Below are 12,310 nucleotides of genomic sequence, written 5' to 3'. Positions count from 1 at the left end.
GTTCGCCGCAATATTTTACAATTTAATACTTGTATGATTCGGGTTATGACCCTCATACTTGTTTGTATTCTGAACCCTTCCCCGCACTTTTTTGAAGAAAATGATGTTTCATTTTTTAGGTATCACTTAGCGCTATAACATATTCGAAGCTGGATCGGGAGAAAATTCTATAAATATGTTTTTATGACGAATATTAATATTCAGTTATAAAAAAAAGTTGAAATTAATTTTTTTTTCGATGGGGATAACATGCTAGTGACCTACATAGATGTATGCGTAAGTTATATTTTCGCAAAAAAAATCGAAAATATAATATTTATATGATTCAAGTTATGATCATACTTTTTTATATTTAACATCTATCCCCGCACTTTTTTAAAGAAAATAATGTTTCATATTTTAGGTATCACTTAGCGCTATAACATATTCGAAGCTGGATCGGGAGAAAATTCTATAAATATGTTTTTATGACGAATATTAATATTCATAATTAATATTTTTTCGAATTTTAAATTTTTCATTTTAGAATCGGTACCGCTGGGGTCTAGTTAGTACAGTTTCCAAATTTTAGGTTAGTGGTACCAGTAGAAGGTATCGAAAATGGCCGCTAGAATATCTGTATTCTAGGATCACCTTGGTCTGAAAGCGCCATGGTGGCGGCGATCTGTCCAGCAGTTTTATCTGTCAGTTTCTGTATAGAAGTATGAATGAATGAATGCAACTAATTTATCCATATCATGAGTGTTCTGTTTTACACACATGTTCCCGTTTGAGCGTTAGACCATGGATACCTAAACATATGTTTAGGTATCTATGGTTAGACGTAAGAAAGTTTGTGATAATTAACTTTTCATTTTTTGTAACCTATTGGTGTCATTTTAGACAACTCATATATAGTAAACACACATGTCCACAATGGTAGCAGTATTAAATCGTATAAACTCTGGGCTCGAGGTGTAGCGTCTTAATTTGCTCTTTATAACCAGAGCCATAGAAATACCAAGTAGACCAACTCATTGTTACGTTAAAGACAAATTCAACTGCAATTTGTGTCCAAAATAACACAGTAAGTATAGAAAAAATGTATGTTTTGGGACAAGAAAATAAAATGAAAGGTGTCTCATCTTCCGCTGCCCTACTATACAACATTTTCTCAATGGACAAAAAATACTATAATGAAAAAAATAGAAAAATCCTAATTTTGATTGCTGGCTAAATCATACTAAAACTGCCGAAATTTTGTTTTTTTTGTACATCGAGAGTTTAAATTATTAATCTAATATCTTAGTTTGGTAAAATAGGCCTAACTATTACATGCGGCTTAATGTATTTACCCTATATCAAATAAAATTTAGTCTCAGTTTTGTGAGACAAAACTAAGGTTTGGACATAAGAAAAACATACAGGGGTCAATAGGCCTTAAATTAGGAATAAAATCAATACAAATATGCTGTCCTAAAAGTATATAGTAGGATAGCATATAAACTTGTAAAAAGCAGAATATTGATAACAACTATCAATAAGTTTACATTTTTGCTACAAATTGGGTATTGCTATCAAAGACCATAGAAATGATTTCTATGGTCTTTGATTGCTATATATACACAGTTTTTCACACAAGCCACTTCCCAGGATGAAAAGTGAATGACTGAATTTCGAGTATATTTTCAAAATATTATCTTGTTATTATATTATCTTATGTTTAAATAACCTTTGAGCTATAATTTATTAAATTAAAAGCAAATCTTTTTCAAAGTTTGCCATTAAAAACATACAAAACTACAATGTATGGGAAGATGGGACTCAAAGTTAAAATATATTTACATTAGCAGTATTCTGCAACTTGTAGTTTACCTACCGAATTTAACCGACTTTGTTGGTTTCTTTGCAGTGTATACTTTGCGTATATATAACGGTAAACCGATATTTTTTTGTTCTTTTCTTAAATTAAAGTCATATTGACCCCTGCCTATTTTCCTCATGTATACATCTCAGTTTTTTTCACGCCCGTTTTATAAAGTCTCTTGTCAAATAATTCAGTAACATTGTTTTCCTGAATATCATTAAATAAGGGTCCTTAAAAAAAAATTAAAAAACGCCTCGCCTGACAAAGTATCCCATGTTTCCCCACCCTACAAATTTTTTGAATTGTTTTCAATTAATAAAGGAAGGTTATTACTAATCCGTGGTATCAACAAAACAGTATTTTAATTTGGAAATATTAGGCAATATGTGGCTGTGTCCCATATTCCTCCACTCTACTATATAAAGTTTACGTAATATATACTTATACAGTATAGGGTCACAATACAGTGCATAGCCTAGAATGTCATACTTACAGAACCATCTGCTTTCAATGTCTGGGGAGCGACCACGGTCATTATTGCAGAGAATGCACCGTAGTTTATGGCTGTGTAAAAGCAAAGTGAAAAGATTACCGGTCATTTTCAACCAAAAATGTAAAAAACATCCCTATACAATATTAAAAATAAATAGCAAACTATACGTTTTTTTATACTAAACCCAAAAAACAATACCCACGTTGTTTTTAAGTTAGTTAACATTTTAGTTAGTTTTATATCAACTGACCGAATGTAAAGATGAACCGAACAAAGTTGGAGTTCGATAAAACTGTTTTTAAAGAATCAATTAAAGGTTTTTCTTCGGTGATTGAAGCTACAACCGCAGATGTGCTCGGTGGTAATGGAGGCTTCTCTTCAAAAACTGTCACGCAAAAGTATTTTCAATGAATAATAATACTTTAAATAGGTAAGAACTTTAAAACGCCACTTGTCCAACCTATTATGTCGTATAGGGTGGGGGAAGATGGGAAACTTTGTCAGACGAGACCTTTTTTTAATTTTGTTTTTACGGATCCCCATTTAATGATAATCAGGAAAACAAGGTTACAGAATTATTCGACAGTATTATCACGACTTTATAAAACGCCTGTCAAAGCTGATTACTATTTTTAAATATTAAAAAAAACCACGGCACTATATAGTAAACAGTAAGAAAAATAGAAATTATTTTGATCTCACATATGATAATTAGAGTAAAGGAAACAAATGCCAGTGCTGCAATGAATCCGAATATGTAAAGCATTCGAGTTTTCAAGAGATTTGTGTCGCTGGCAGATACTGGTACAATGTACGGAGGAAGTAATAAAGAAAGTCCATTCCCAGCCTGCAGAAATGTATTGGTGATGTTAATATATGGCAGTATATGGTCATTTTAAGTAAGCTATATATGTTGGATATTAAGAATACGAAACAACTTACTTCATATGAGAACACAGTCATCGAGGTCGCAGTAGATATCTGGTTGCTGTCAAACCACGTTCCTGCGATCTTTGGCGGAAGGGATAGCACGAATACCTAAAAAAATAGTATTTTAGAATTAATTTTTACAATTAAGCAAGTGTTTAAAGTTAGCCAGTCTACAAAGTTGCTTCTGTGCCATAGTAGTACCTAGCAGTTTTGGGTATAGATGCAAATATGCCATTCTGCAAGACACAACTGAAACAAAGTACTCAAAACACCCCTAGAGTTACTAAAAAGCGCCATCCAGCAGCCAGAGTTTTTCAGCCAACGACGCGATAGGGTGCCCCAGTTAATTATCTTCTCGTCGTTTTTTTGTCATGATATAAACCAAAGATTTTAATGTTATAAAATATTTGACCAGCAACATTTGTTATTTACCTGTGCTATGCCATTCAGTACTTGAGCAAAAATTGCCACTCCAAGAAAATTTCGATTGAGGCATGCCACAACAGCAACCAAGGATCCAAGAAAAATAAACGCTAGAAAGGTTTATACTATACATATATAGTACAATGGGGAAAAATGGGACACTTAAGCACATATTGCCAAATATTTTCAAAATCAAAATAGATGCCGGTTTTTGGGTAATACCACGAATTAGTACTATCATTCCTTTATTAATTGACACCAATTTATTAAAATATAATAAAGCACACGGGGAGTTATTTAGCGATCCGCACAAAAGGTGAAATTTTACAAACTTGAAAATAGGAATACTGTATACGTAAATAACACGAAATAATACTGTACGCTTTGAAAATCAGGTCTAAACATTCTTTTTTTTGCCCTACTGCTATAGTTTTTAACATGTTACCTATATACATTATATTATTGCATAACAATTGGTATTGTTTGAACGACAATGGGTAATGTTCGAACTTCAATGGATAAATGTTGTATCCTACAAATGTATATGAACTAGTAATAACAGAAAATTGGTAATAACTATTCATAAAGTTTTTTTATTTTTGCTACAAATTGGGTATTACTACTCTGTTTTTGGCACAAGCCACTTCTCATAAATTATCACCAAGTGCAAATGACTAAATTTCGAATATATTTTTCAAATATTATCTTTTTATTATATCAGTATCTTATAGTTGAAAACCCCCTGAGGTATAAATCAGTGCTCTTCAACCGGTGTGCACGGTGCACCCTAGGGTGCATCAAAATATGCCAGGGGTGCACCAGTACAAAAGTGTATACAAGGGTGCATCACAAACTTCAACAATTTTCAGTAATAATACTCAGTTTTGAACATTTTAACAAATTTAGCCATTTTTTTACAGTTTTTTATATGAATTCTATATCTTGCATCACTGGGAATTGCGAAACGTCATTAGTTTTACGTTAAAGCAATCAGGGGTGCATGAGTTTGTCGCAACAACTTTAGGGGTTCACCAACCCAAAAAAGGTTGAAGAGCACTGGTATAAATTACCAAATTAAAAACAAATCTTTCACAAAGTTTGGCAATGAAAACATACAAAACTACAATGTGGGCGAAGATGGGACTCTAAATTGAAATACATTTACATTTGCAGTATTCTGCCACTTGTAGTTAACCTACCGAGTTGCGTTAGTTTCTTTTCCATGTAAACTTCATATATATAACGTTAAATCGATATTTTTTTGTTGTTTTTTATCTCAAATTATAGTCATTTTGACCCCTTCCTATTTTCTTCATGCTTATATCTCAGTGTTCTTTTACAAGCTAAAACTAGTTTTATGAGACAAAATCAAACTATACGGAATATTTAAGGTTGTTTTATGAAGCTATGAAACTAGTTTAATCGTTCGCACACGGAAACTAAAAAAAATCTTCGGCTTCTCTATGATTTAGCGAGCATTAAAAAATAGCACCTTACTATATCGCATTTTTTACCTGTTCAAAGTATACTGTTTCTATTTTACATATATATATATACTTTAATATTTAAAAACAGTAATCAGCTTTGACGGGCGTTTTATAAAGTCGTGATAATACTGTCGAATAATTCTGTAACCTTATTTTCTTGATTATCATTAAATGGGAGTCCGTAAAAAGAAAATTAAGAAAAAGTCTCGTCTGACAAAGTATCCCATCTTCCCCCACCCTACTATATATATATACATATGCCTTTTGGTTACAACAAACAGTAGAGTGAAGTGCAAATGTTTTGAAACAAACAGGCAAATTTAGGTGAGTTGCTTGAAATCCTTAACAGGGAATATTTATGCGGGCATTCTTAGAATAAACCTCCCAAGGAAGTATAGGGGTTAAGAATATTTATATATGTGTATAAAGGCAAACATACATTAAAAATGTTATAGTATACGGAGAAGTATACAAAATAAAACGTACTTGAAGCGATGATATGCGAAATGCGATTTCCAACTTTTTCGATTACCCAAATACAGAATACTCCACTAATAGCGAACATGAAGTAGTAGAGACTAGTCAACAGATCATAGACTACTGGTGAGGCCTTACAACAGAAATTTGTGAATTGTGTTACAATTTACAACAGAAAATGGAAGATCATTACTCACTTTAAAGTACAATCTCCCGCTTGAAGGTAGACCAGCATATACCACGTTTTGAATTCCGCTAGTTAATGCGCCAAGACATGTGAGGGAAATCATAAGAAATCTTCTTTTGTAGATTTTTGTTTTCATCGGGTGTAACTGTTTCGATGTCTGTCTACTAAAATAAGTTTATCGATGCAATGATTAAGTGTGATAGTATGAAAATCGTTTTAATGTAACGGCCATTTAAACAATTTTAACTTACATGCACAGAAATAAAAATAATAGAGAATGTCGGTAAAGGTTAGGGAGCTGATGCATTTCCTTTCAACAGTCGCGGGGCCGCAAAGCGATGTCGTTTACTATTGCAGTCAATAATTCCAGGGCATTTTATATAGTTTTTCTTCGTTTTTGTTTTAATTTGAAGTTATGGGGAAAAATAATGTTTTTATATATATATATCTAGGACACGCTTGTTATAGACCGTTACAGTATACATATAGTACAATGCGGGAAGATGGGACTGTTAAGCACATATTGCCAAATATTCCCAAAATCAAAATAGATAACGTTTTTGGGGTAATACCACAAATTAGGACTATCATTCCTTTATTAATTGACACCAATTTAATAAAATATAATAAAACACACGAGGAGTTATTTAGCGATCTGCACAACAGGTGAAAGTTTACAAATTTAAAAACACACAGGATAAGATGAGACAGTTTAAAATCATTGTTAATTTTGATTATTAAGTGTATTTATGAATAGAAATGTGCGTAAATAATACGAAATAATACTGTACGCTTTGAAAATTAAGTCTAAACATTCATTTTCTTGCCCTACTGCTATAGTTTTTAACATGTTACCTATACATTATGTTATTGCGTAACAATTGGTATTGTTTGAACGACAATGGGTAAATTTGTTTATTTACAAAACTAAAACTAGTTTTATGAGACAAAATCAAACTGTACGAAATATTCAAGGTTGTTTTATGAAGCTATGAAACTAGTTTAATCGTTCACACACGAAAACTAAAAAAAATCATTGGCGTTACTGTGATTTAGCGAACTTTAAAAAATAGCACCTTACTATTTTGCATTGTTTTACCTGTTCAAAGTACACTGTTTCTATTTTACATTTTTTTTAATATTTAAAAACAGTAATCAGCTTTGACGGGTGTTTTATAAAGTCGTGATAATACTGTCGAATAATTCTGTAACCTTACTTTCCTTATCATTAAATAGGGGTCCGTAAAATGAAAATAAAAAAAAGTCTTGTCTGACAAAGTGCCCCATCTTCCCCCACCCTACTATATATATATATACAGGAGGATGGGGAAGATGAGACACTTTTTAACTCCATTTTCTCGTCCCATTTAGTAGTAAACAAAGAACACTTAAAGAAATATGAAACTATGTCCTCATGACTCTCATAGACCGTTGTTAATTGTTTAAAACACGATCAGAATATCTTGATATTATGTGCTATAAAAGGTGTCCCATCTTCCCCCACCCTACTATATACAATGATAACTTAAGCATTCACATTTTAACTGAGAAGTTTCAATCACAATACGGAAGGACATGCCAGTGAAGAAATAAAAAGCTGAAATACTGTATTGCAAATGTTTCCCTTTAAGAAAAGTAAATGTTTCTTACACGCCATCAAACTGTTGAATCAGCGGGGAACTCTCATCAATTGCATTGCCACTCGGTCTTGATGTTTCCTCTATCGTCATTTGGAATAGACTACTAATTGAACTACAACCGTATACTATATATATGCCTATGGCTTATCTGTCGAAGCTGCAAATAAACTGCGCAATGGTGACAATTTAAAAAAGAAAACCTTCTGTGCAACATTAACAAAAAATCCTTACTTTTTCTGCGACATACTCGACTTTGTTTACCAAACACTTACCTATATATGCTTTCGAAAAACTAATACCAAAAGCTGCTCAACTAAATTGTATACAATCCCTGCATAGCGACAGCACGAAATGGAAGAAAATATATATTCTGACTAAAATGTCATTGCTACATACAAGAGACAATTAGTCATCTTTTTGTTGTGTAAATATGACATAGTATAATGATGTACGACAGGAAGTTCACTCTAACTACTGGAAAACCAGAAACACTACCGAATCACGAATACTTTTTAAAGATTAGTTAGTAAAATAAGTTGTTTTTTAAGACTTGCTGGTAAATATCGGTAATGTATTATATATTGAACAAGGGAACAAGCATGCAATCACGACCAACTATATATGTCAGTAGTTTGTACATTTTGTTTGATTGACATAAATAAACGTACTTGTTATTTCTTGTGGAAATATTGAACAAAATATGACACCCGACGACGCATGCGTGTAATACCGAAGGCAATGCTTTGACTCCAATTTCTTGTTGTCGCTCACTTTGCGTACAGCCTTCATATGAAGTCTTCTTGTATCACATATTCTCGCTCTGCCCGAATAGCAAAGAGCCCTGTGGAAATATCAGTCTTTACAGGCATGGTACCGATAAATAAATTGAAAGCGCAAGCTACGTTTTGAATCAACCTAAACATATGCTATCCGGATGCCAGCAGCTGATGTATCGTTTACTGTCACGCAGCAACTTCTAAGTGCACGGTCGCACATGTAAAGAGAAAATTTAAACAGTCTTATTAACCATAACAAAAAATTACGAAAATAAATTGTTTAAAAAGCAAAAACGACTACGATTTGTGATGGAATGGGTTTGTTACTTTTCTTTTAGTTTGAAACAGAAACAATGCGATTGTTTCGTGGAAGTTTTTCAGTACGCACACAGTGTTTGTGCATATAGGACACTAACATAGTACACCGTCAGTGTTACTATGGTTTGTGTATGCTGGGCCACTGCTCTTCAACCGGTGTGGACGGTGCACCCTAGAGGGTGCACCAAAATATGCCAGGGGTGCACCAGTGCAAAAGGGTATACAAGGGTACACTACAAACTTCAACAATTTTTAGAAATATTTTTTAGTTTTAAACTTTTTTAACCAATTTAGCCACTTTCATACAGTTTTTTTTATATGAATTCCATATCTTGCATCACTGGGAATTGTAAAACGGCGCATATACACGTTACGTCATCTGCTGGTCAGCTGTTAAATTCACACAACGCAAAGTTCAATCTTTATGCATTAAGTTAAATTTAAATAATTATATATATTAAATCTGAGCTCGAAGCACACTCAACCGCTACAATATTGTATTCAATAACGAAAACAGCGGAAACGCTACGGGAAACGTAACTCACACCTCATATTTTCAAACAAAACCAATCAGTATTAATATTGCACAAGATGTATCACGGAAGCATAAGATGCGAAAGAAATAAATAAACTGCATATAAAACCATCATGAATCGTCCACCACCTCTGTGCTGGCCTTGAACCGTTTCATTTCACCGTTTATAGTAACTGCCGAAAAAGCGTTTTTTATTTTAAAATTAATGCACTTATCAATAATACATTGCAGCATGCTCGTTGTATAATAAACTTACGCGTTATTATAAATCCGACCAAAAGCATCATTGTAAAAAAAATATTAGAACCAAGGATATGCCCATCGTCCATTATCGCTCTTGCAACTTCAGTCTCAATTAGACAAAAAACCTGGAAAATATAAACAGTGGGCAAGGTAAAACAGAGTTATAGTTTAACTTAAATTTATATAACTAACCTAAACTCACAATCAAACCTAAAATTAATTAAAGCAGAATTGTCTCTGCCAGCAGTCATCCAACGTGCGAGCGTAGGGAGATATAAATATGAACATATATAATAATATAGATGACGGTTTTGCGGTGATTTAATACGGACTCCGCAACACACCTTATGTAAAAAATTGATTCTTCTTCTATAAGAGTATAGTCGGCGTTCACTTTATCTATTTTAAAAGTCTCTTACCCCACCGAGGGAATATATTAGACTGGTTGAAGTGCTTGCTGGTTCAGGAAATGTAAGTTCAGATGCGATTTCCATCCCAATGTTCATATACGAAGTAAAAGCTATCCTGTAAAATTTATAACAGATTTTAAAGAAGCCAATCTTTCCAATTACCTATTTAAATTTTTGCTTTGTATCAAAATTAAAAAAAAAGAAAGACAGAAACCGATAAACAATTAAAGCATGCAGTCTTATTATGTTTGGTGTAACTTGCCCGAAAACAATCGTTGTGATCCAAAGTGGCCATTCAACGGAACTATGAACTGCGACTGTGTATGCAGCCGTCGAGACAAGCGCCATTCCGTAAACAAACGAGGAAGTGCATCTGTTACAACAACATGCATTTAATTAGACGCAAAGAAAGGGTTATTTAAGATCGTGTATTGTACATTATTATATAAGTTGCACTTAATACACGTACTCCTGGTCTCCAAAAGGACACAATACGAGATTTTTGCCTACCAAATTAGTGTTATATCGTTCGCGCTGCATTACAGAAAAATACTGCGGTCAACTTAGTCCATAAACAATATACCTATATACTGTTAATCATATTTACAGGAACTTTTTTGTTTTGTCCAGCCATACGCCGAAAAATATAGGTCCTGTAATCCCTGAAAACGCCGCGGTGGCAGCGATCTGTCCAGCAGTTTTATCTGTCAGTTTCTGTATAGAAGTATGAATGAATGAATGAATGAATGAATGAATGAATGAATGAATGAATGAATGAATGAATGAATGAATGAATGAATGAACGAATGAATGAATGAATGTAACAAACTTATCCTATAAACACTGTTCTGTTTTACTACATCGTGCCCATTTGCGCGTTAGTCGTATAGCAAAATTAGTAGGTAATTACTTTTATTTTTCTTCCTATTAATGAACACACACGCCCACCATTTTTCTTCTATCTTATACAAGTCCTAATAAACACACATGCCCACAAGGGTAACTGCCTCAAATTCGTATAAACTCTGGCCGGCTCGGGGTAGACGTGCTACCACACGCCGCAGAACGAGTAATAACGCTAAAGGTATTAGTATAGGAAAATGTAAATCGATTTTCTCCATGCATTAAGTGGTGGGCTTTTGCTTTAAAATATAATATTCATATAGTAGGATGGGGAAGACGAGACTAAGGGTAAGACAGATTTTTGTTTTAAAATCTTCTTTTACCGGTATACAAATTTAATCATAAGAGAAAAAATATTTTACAGTATTATTTATGTTTTACGGTCCAACAAAGTGCACGACAAAGGTTTGTTAAATATGAAAGTTCAGTGTTGAATGAATGCAACATTTTTTAACGGGTAAAATACCATAATAGTAAGATGCTCATTTTGATTGCTCGCTAAACTATGCTTAAAATTGTGTATTTGCAAACTTAAATCATTAATTCAATATCGTAATTTAATAAAAAAAAATAGGCTAAACCATTTCATACAGTGGAATACTTTTAATATAAAATCTTTTAATTTTTCGTCCCGTCTTATCCCACTTTAGAGTTTTGTTAAATTTTTGTTTCAACTTTGTAAATAATTTATACTCAGGGGTGATTCAAATATAATATACTGATATAATAACAAGATAATATTTGGACAATGTACTCGAAGGCCCGATGCACTTGGTAATAAATTATGTTAGGTGGCTTGTGCGAAATATAAAGCTCTATATGTGTAGTTGTATAATACAATATTGAATATTTATCAATTCCTTGATGTAACAATAAAGCGTACAACATTATTTCGTGTTGTTTACGTGTATTTTTTATCATATATTTATTTATTAATCAAAAAACAAGGATTTTAAATTTTTCCGCCCTTCGATATGTTTAAATGCTAACGTTATACAGTTGATGGTGTGCGAAACGCTGAATACATCCTCACGTGTTTGAATAATTTTTTGAACGCCTTACGAATAATTAAGGTATGATATAACTAATTCGTTGCATCTACCCAAAATTGTCAAGAATTTTGAGTTTGGAAATATTGGGCATTATGTGCTTAAGCGTAATGTCTTACCCCGCCCATATAGGACTATCTATAAGTTATTTAAATATCATTGATTATCATTAATCCGTCCGTAAAAAGAAAATTAAAAAAATCTCGTTACACAAAGTGTGTCCCATATTCCCATCCTAATATACGTAGGGGAGACCGGGGATGGTTCAGACGTTTTTTTGAAAATTGCTAATATTTTTTTTATATGCGTCACATGAATTTAAATGTTAGTTTGTTGTAAAGGGTGATCCTTTGCCGAAAAAGGGTAGGAGAGTCGCATGCCAAAGAAAACTAGAAATGCATGAAAAAGGTCAAATTCCTAAGGCTCTCAAGTGTCCGGTGTTGCCCCGGTACCGGGGTAACATCGGACATGACCGGGGTCACCTCGGACAGTATACGTTTTTTGGTTTTATTCGACACCGTTGGTAAAAACGACAAACGAAATAATAACGAATCATCTAATATATCAATCGACTAGGCTAAGCTGTACTTTAT

General features: G+C 33.1%; 1 protein-coding gene across 1 annotated transcript in view; it reads right to left on the bottom strand.

Annotated features, from left to right (window-relative positions):
* The window catches only part of LOC100182399 (feline leukemia virus subgroup C receptor-related protein 2-like), a 20,772-nt gene that overhangs the window by 2,441 nt on the left and 6,021 nt on the right, over nt 1-12,310 (bottom strand). The window contains exons 8-9 of the mRNA XM_026833855.1: nt 2,340-2,410; nt 649-691 (exon numbers count right to left, since the gene is read on the bottom strand). Of these exons, the coding sequence (XP_026689656.1) occupies nt 649-691; nt 2,340-2,410 (114 nt within the window). The remainder of the gene's footprint in view (nt 1-648; nt 692-2,339; nt 2,411-12,310) is intronic.

Source organism: Ciona intestinalis, chromosome 3 (genome assembly GCF_000224145.3).
Source record: "Ciona intestinalis chromosome 3, KH, whole genome shotgun sequence".
NCBI classification, from domain to species: Eukaryota; Metazoa; Chordata; class Ascidiacea; order Phlebobranchia; family Cionidae; genus Ciona; species Ciona intestinalis.
Note: the sequence above shows the minus strand (reverse complement) of the source record. Positions and strands in the feature narration are given on the sequence as shown.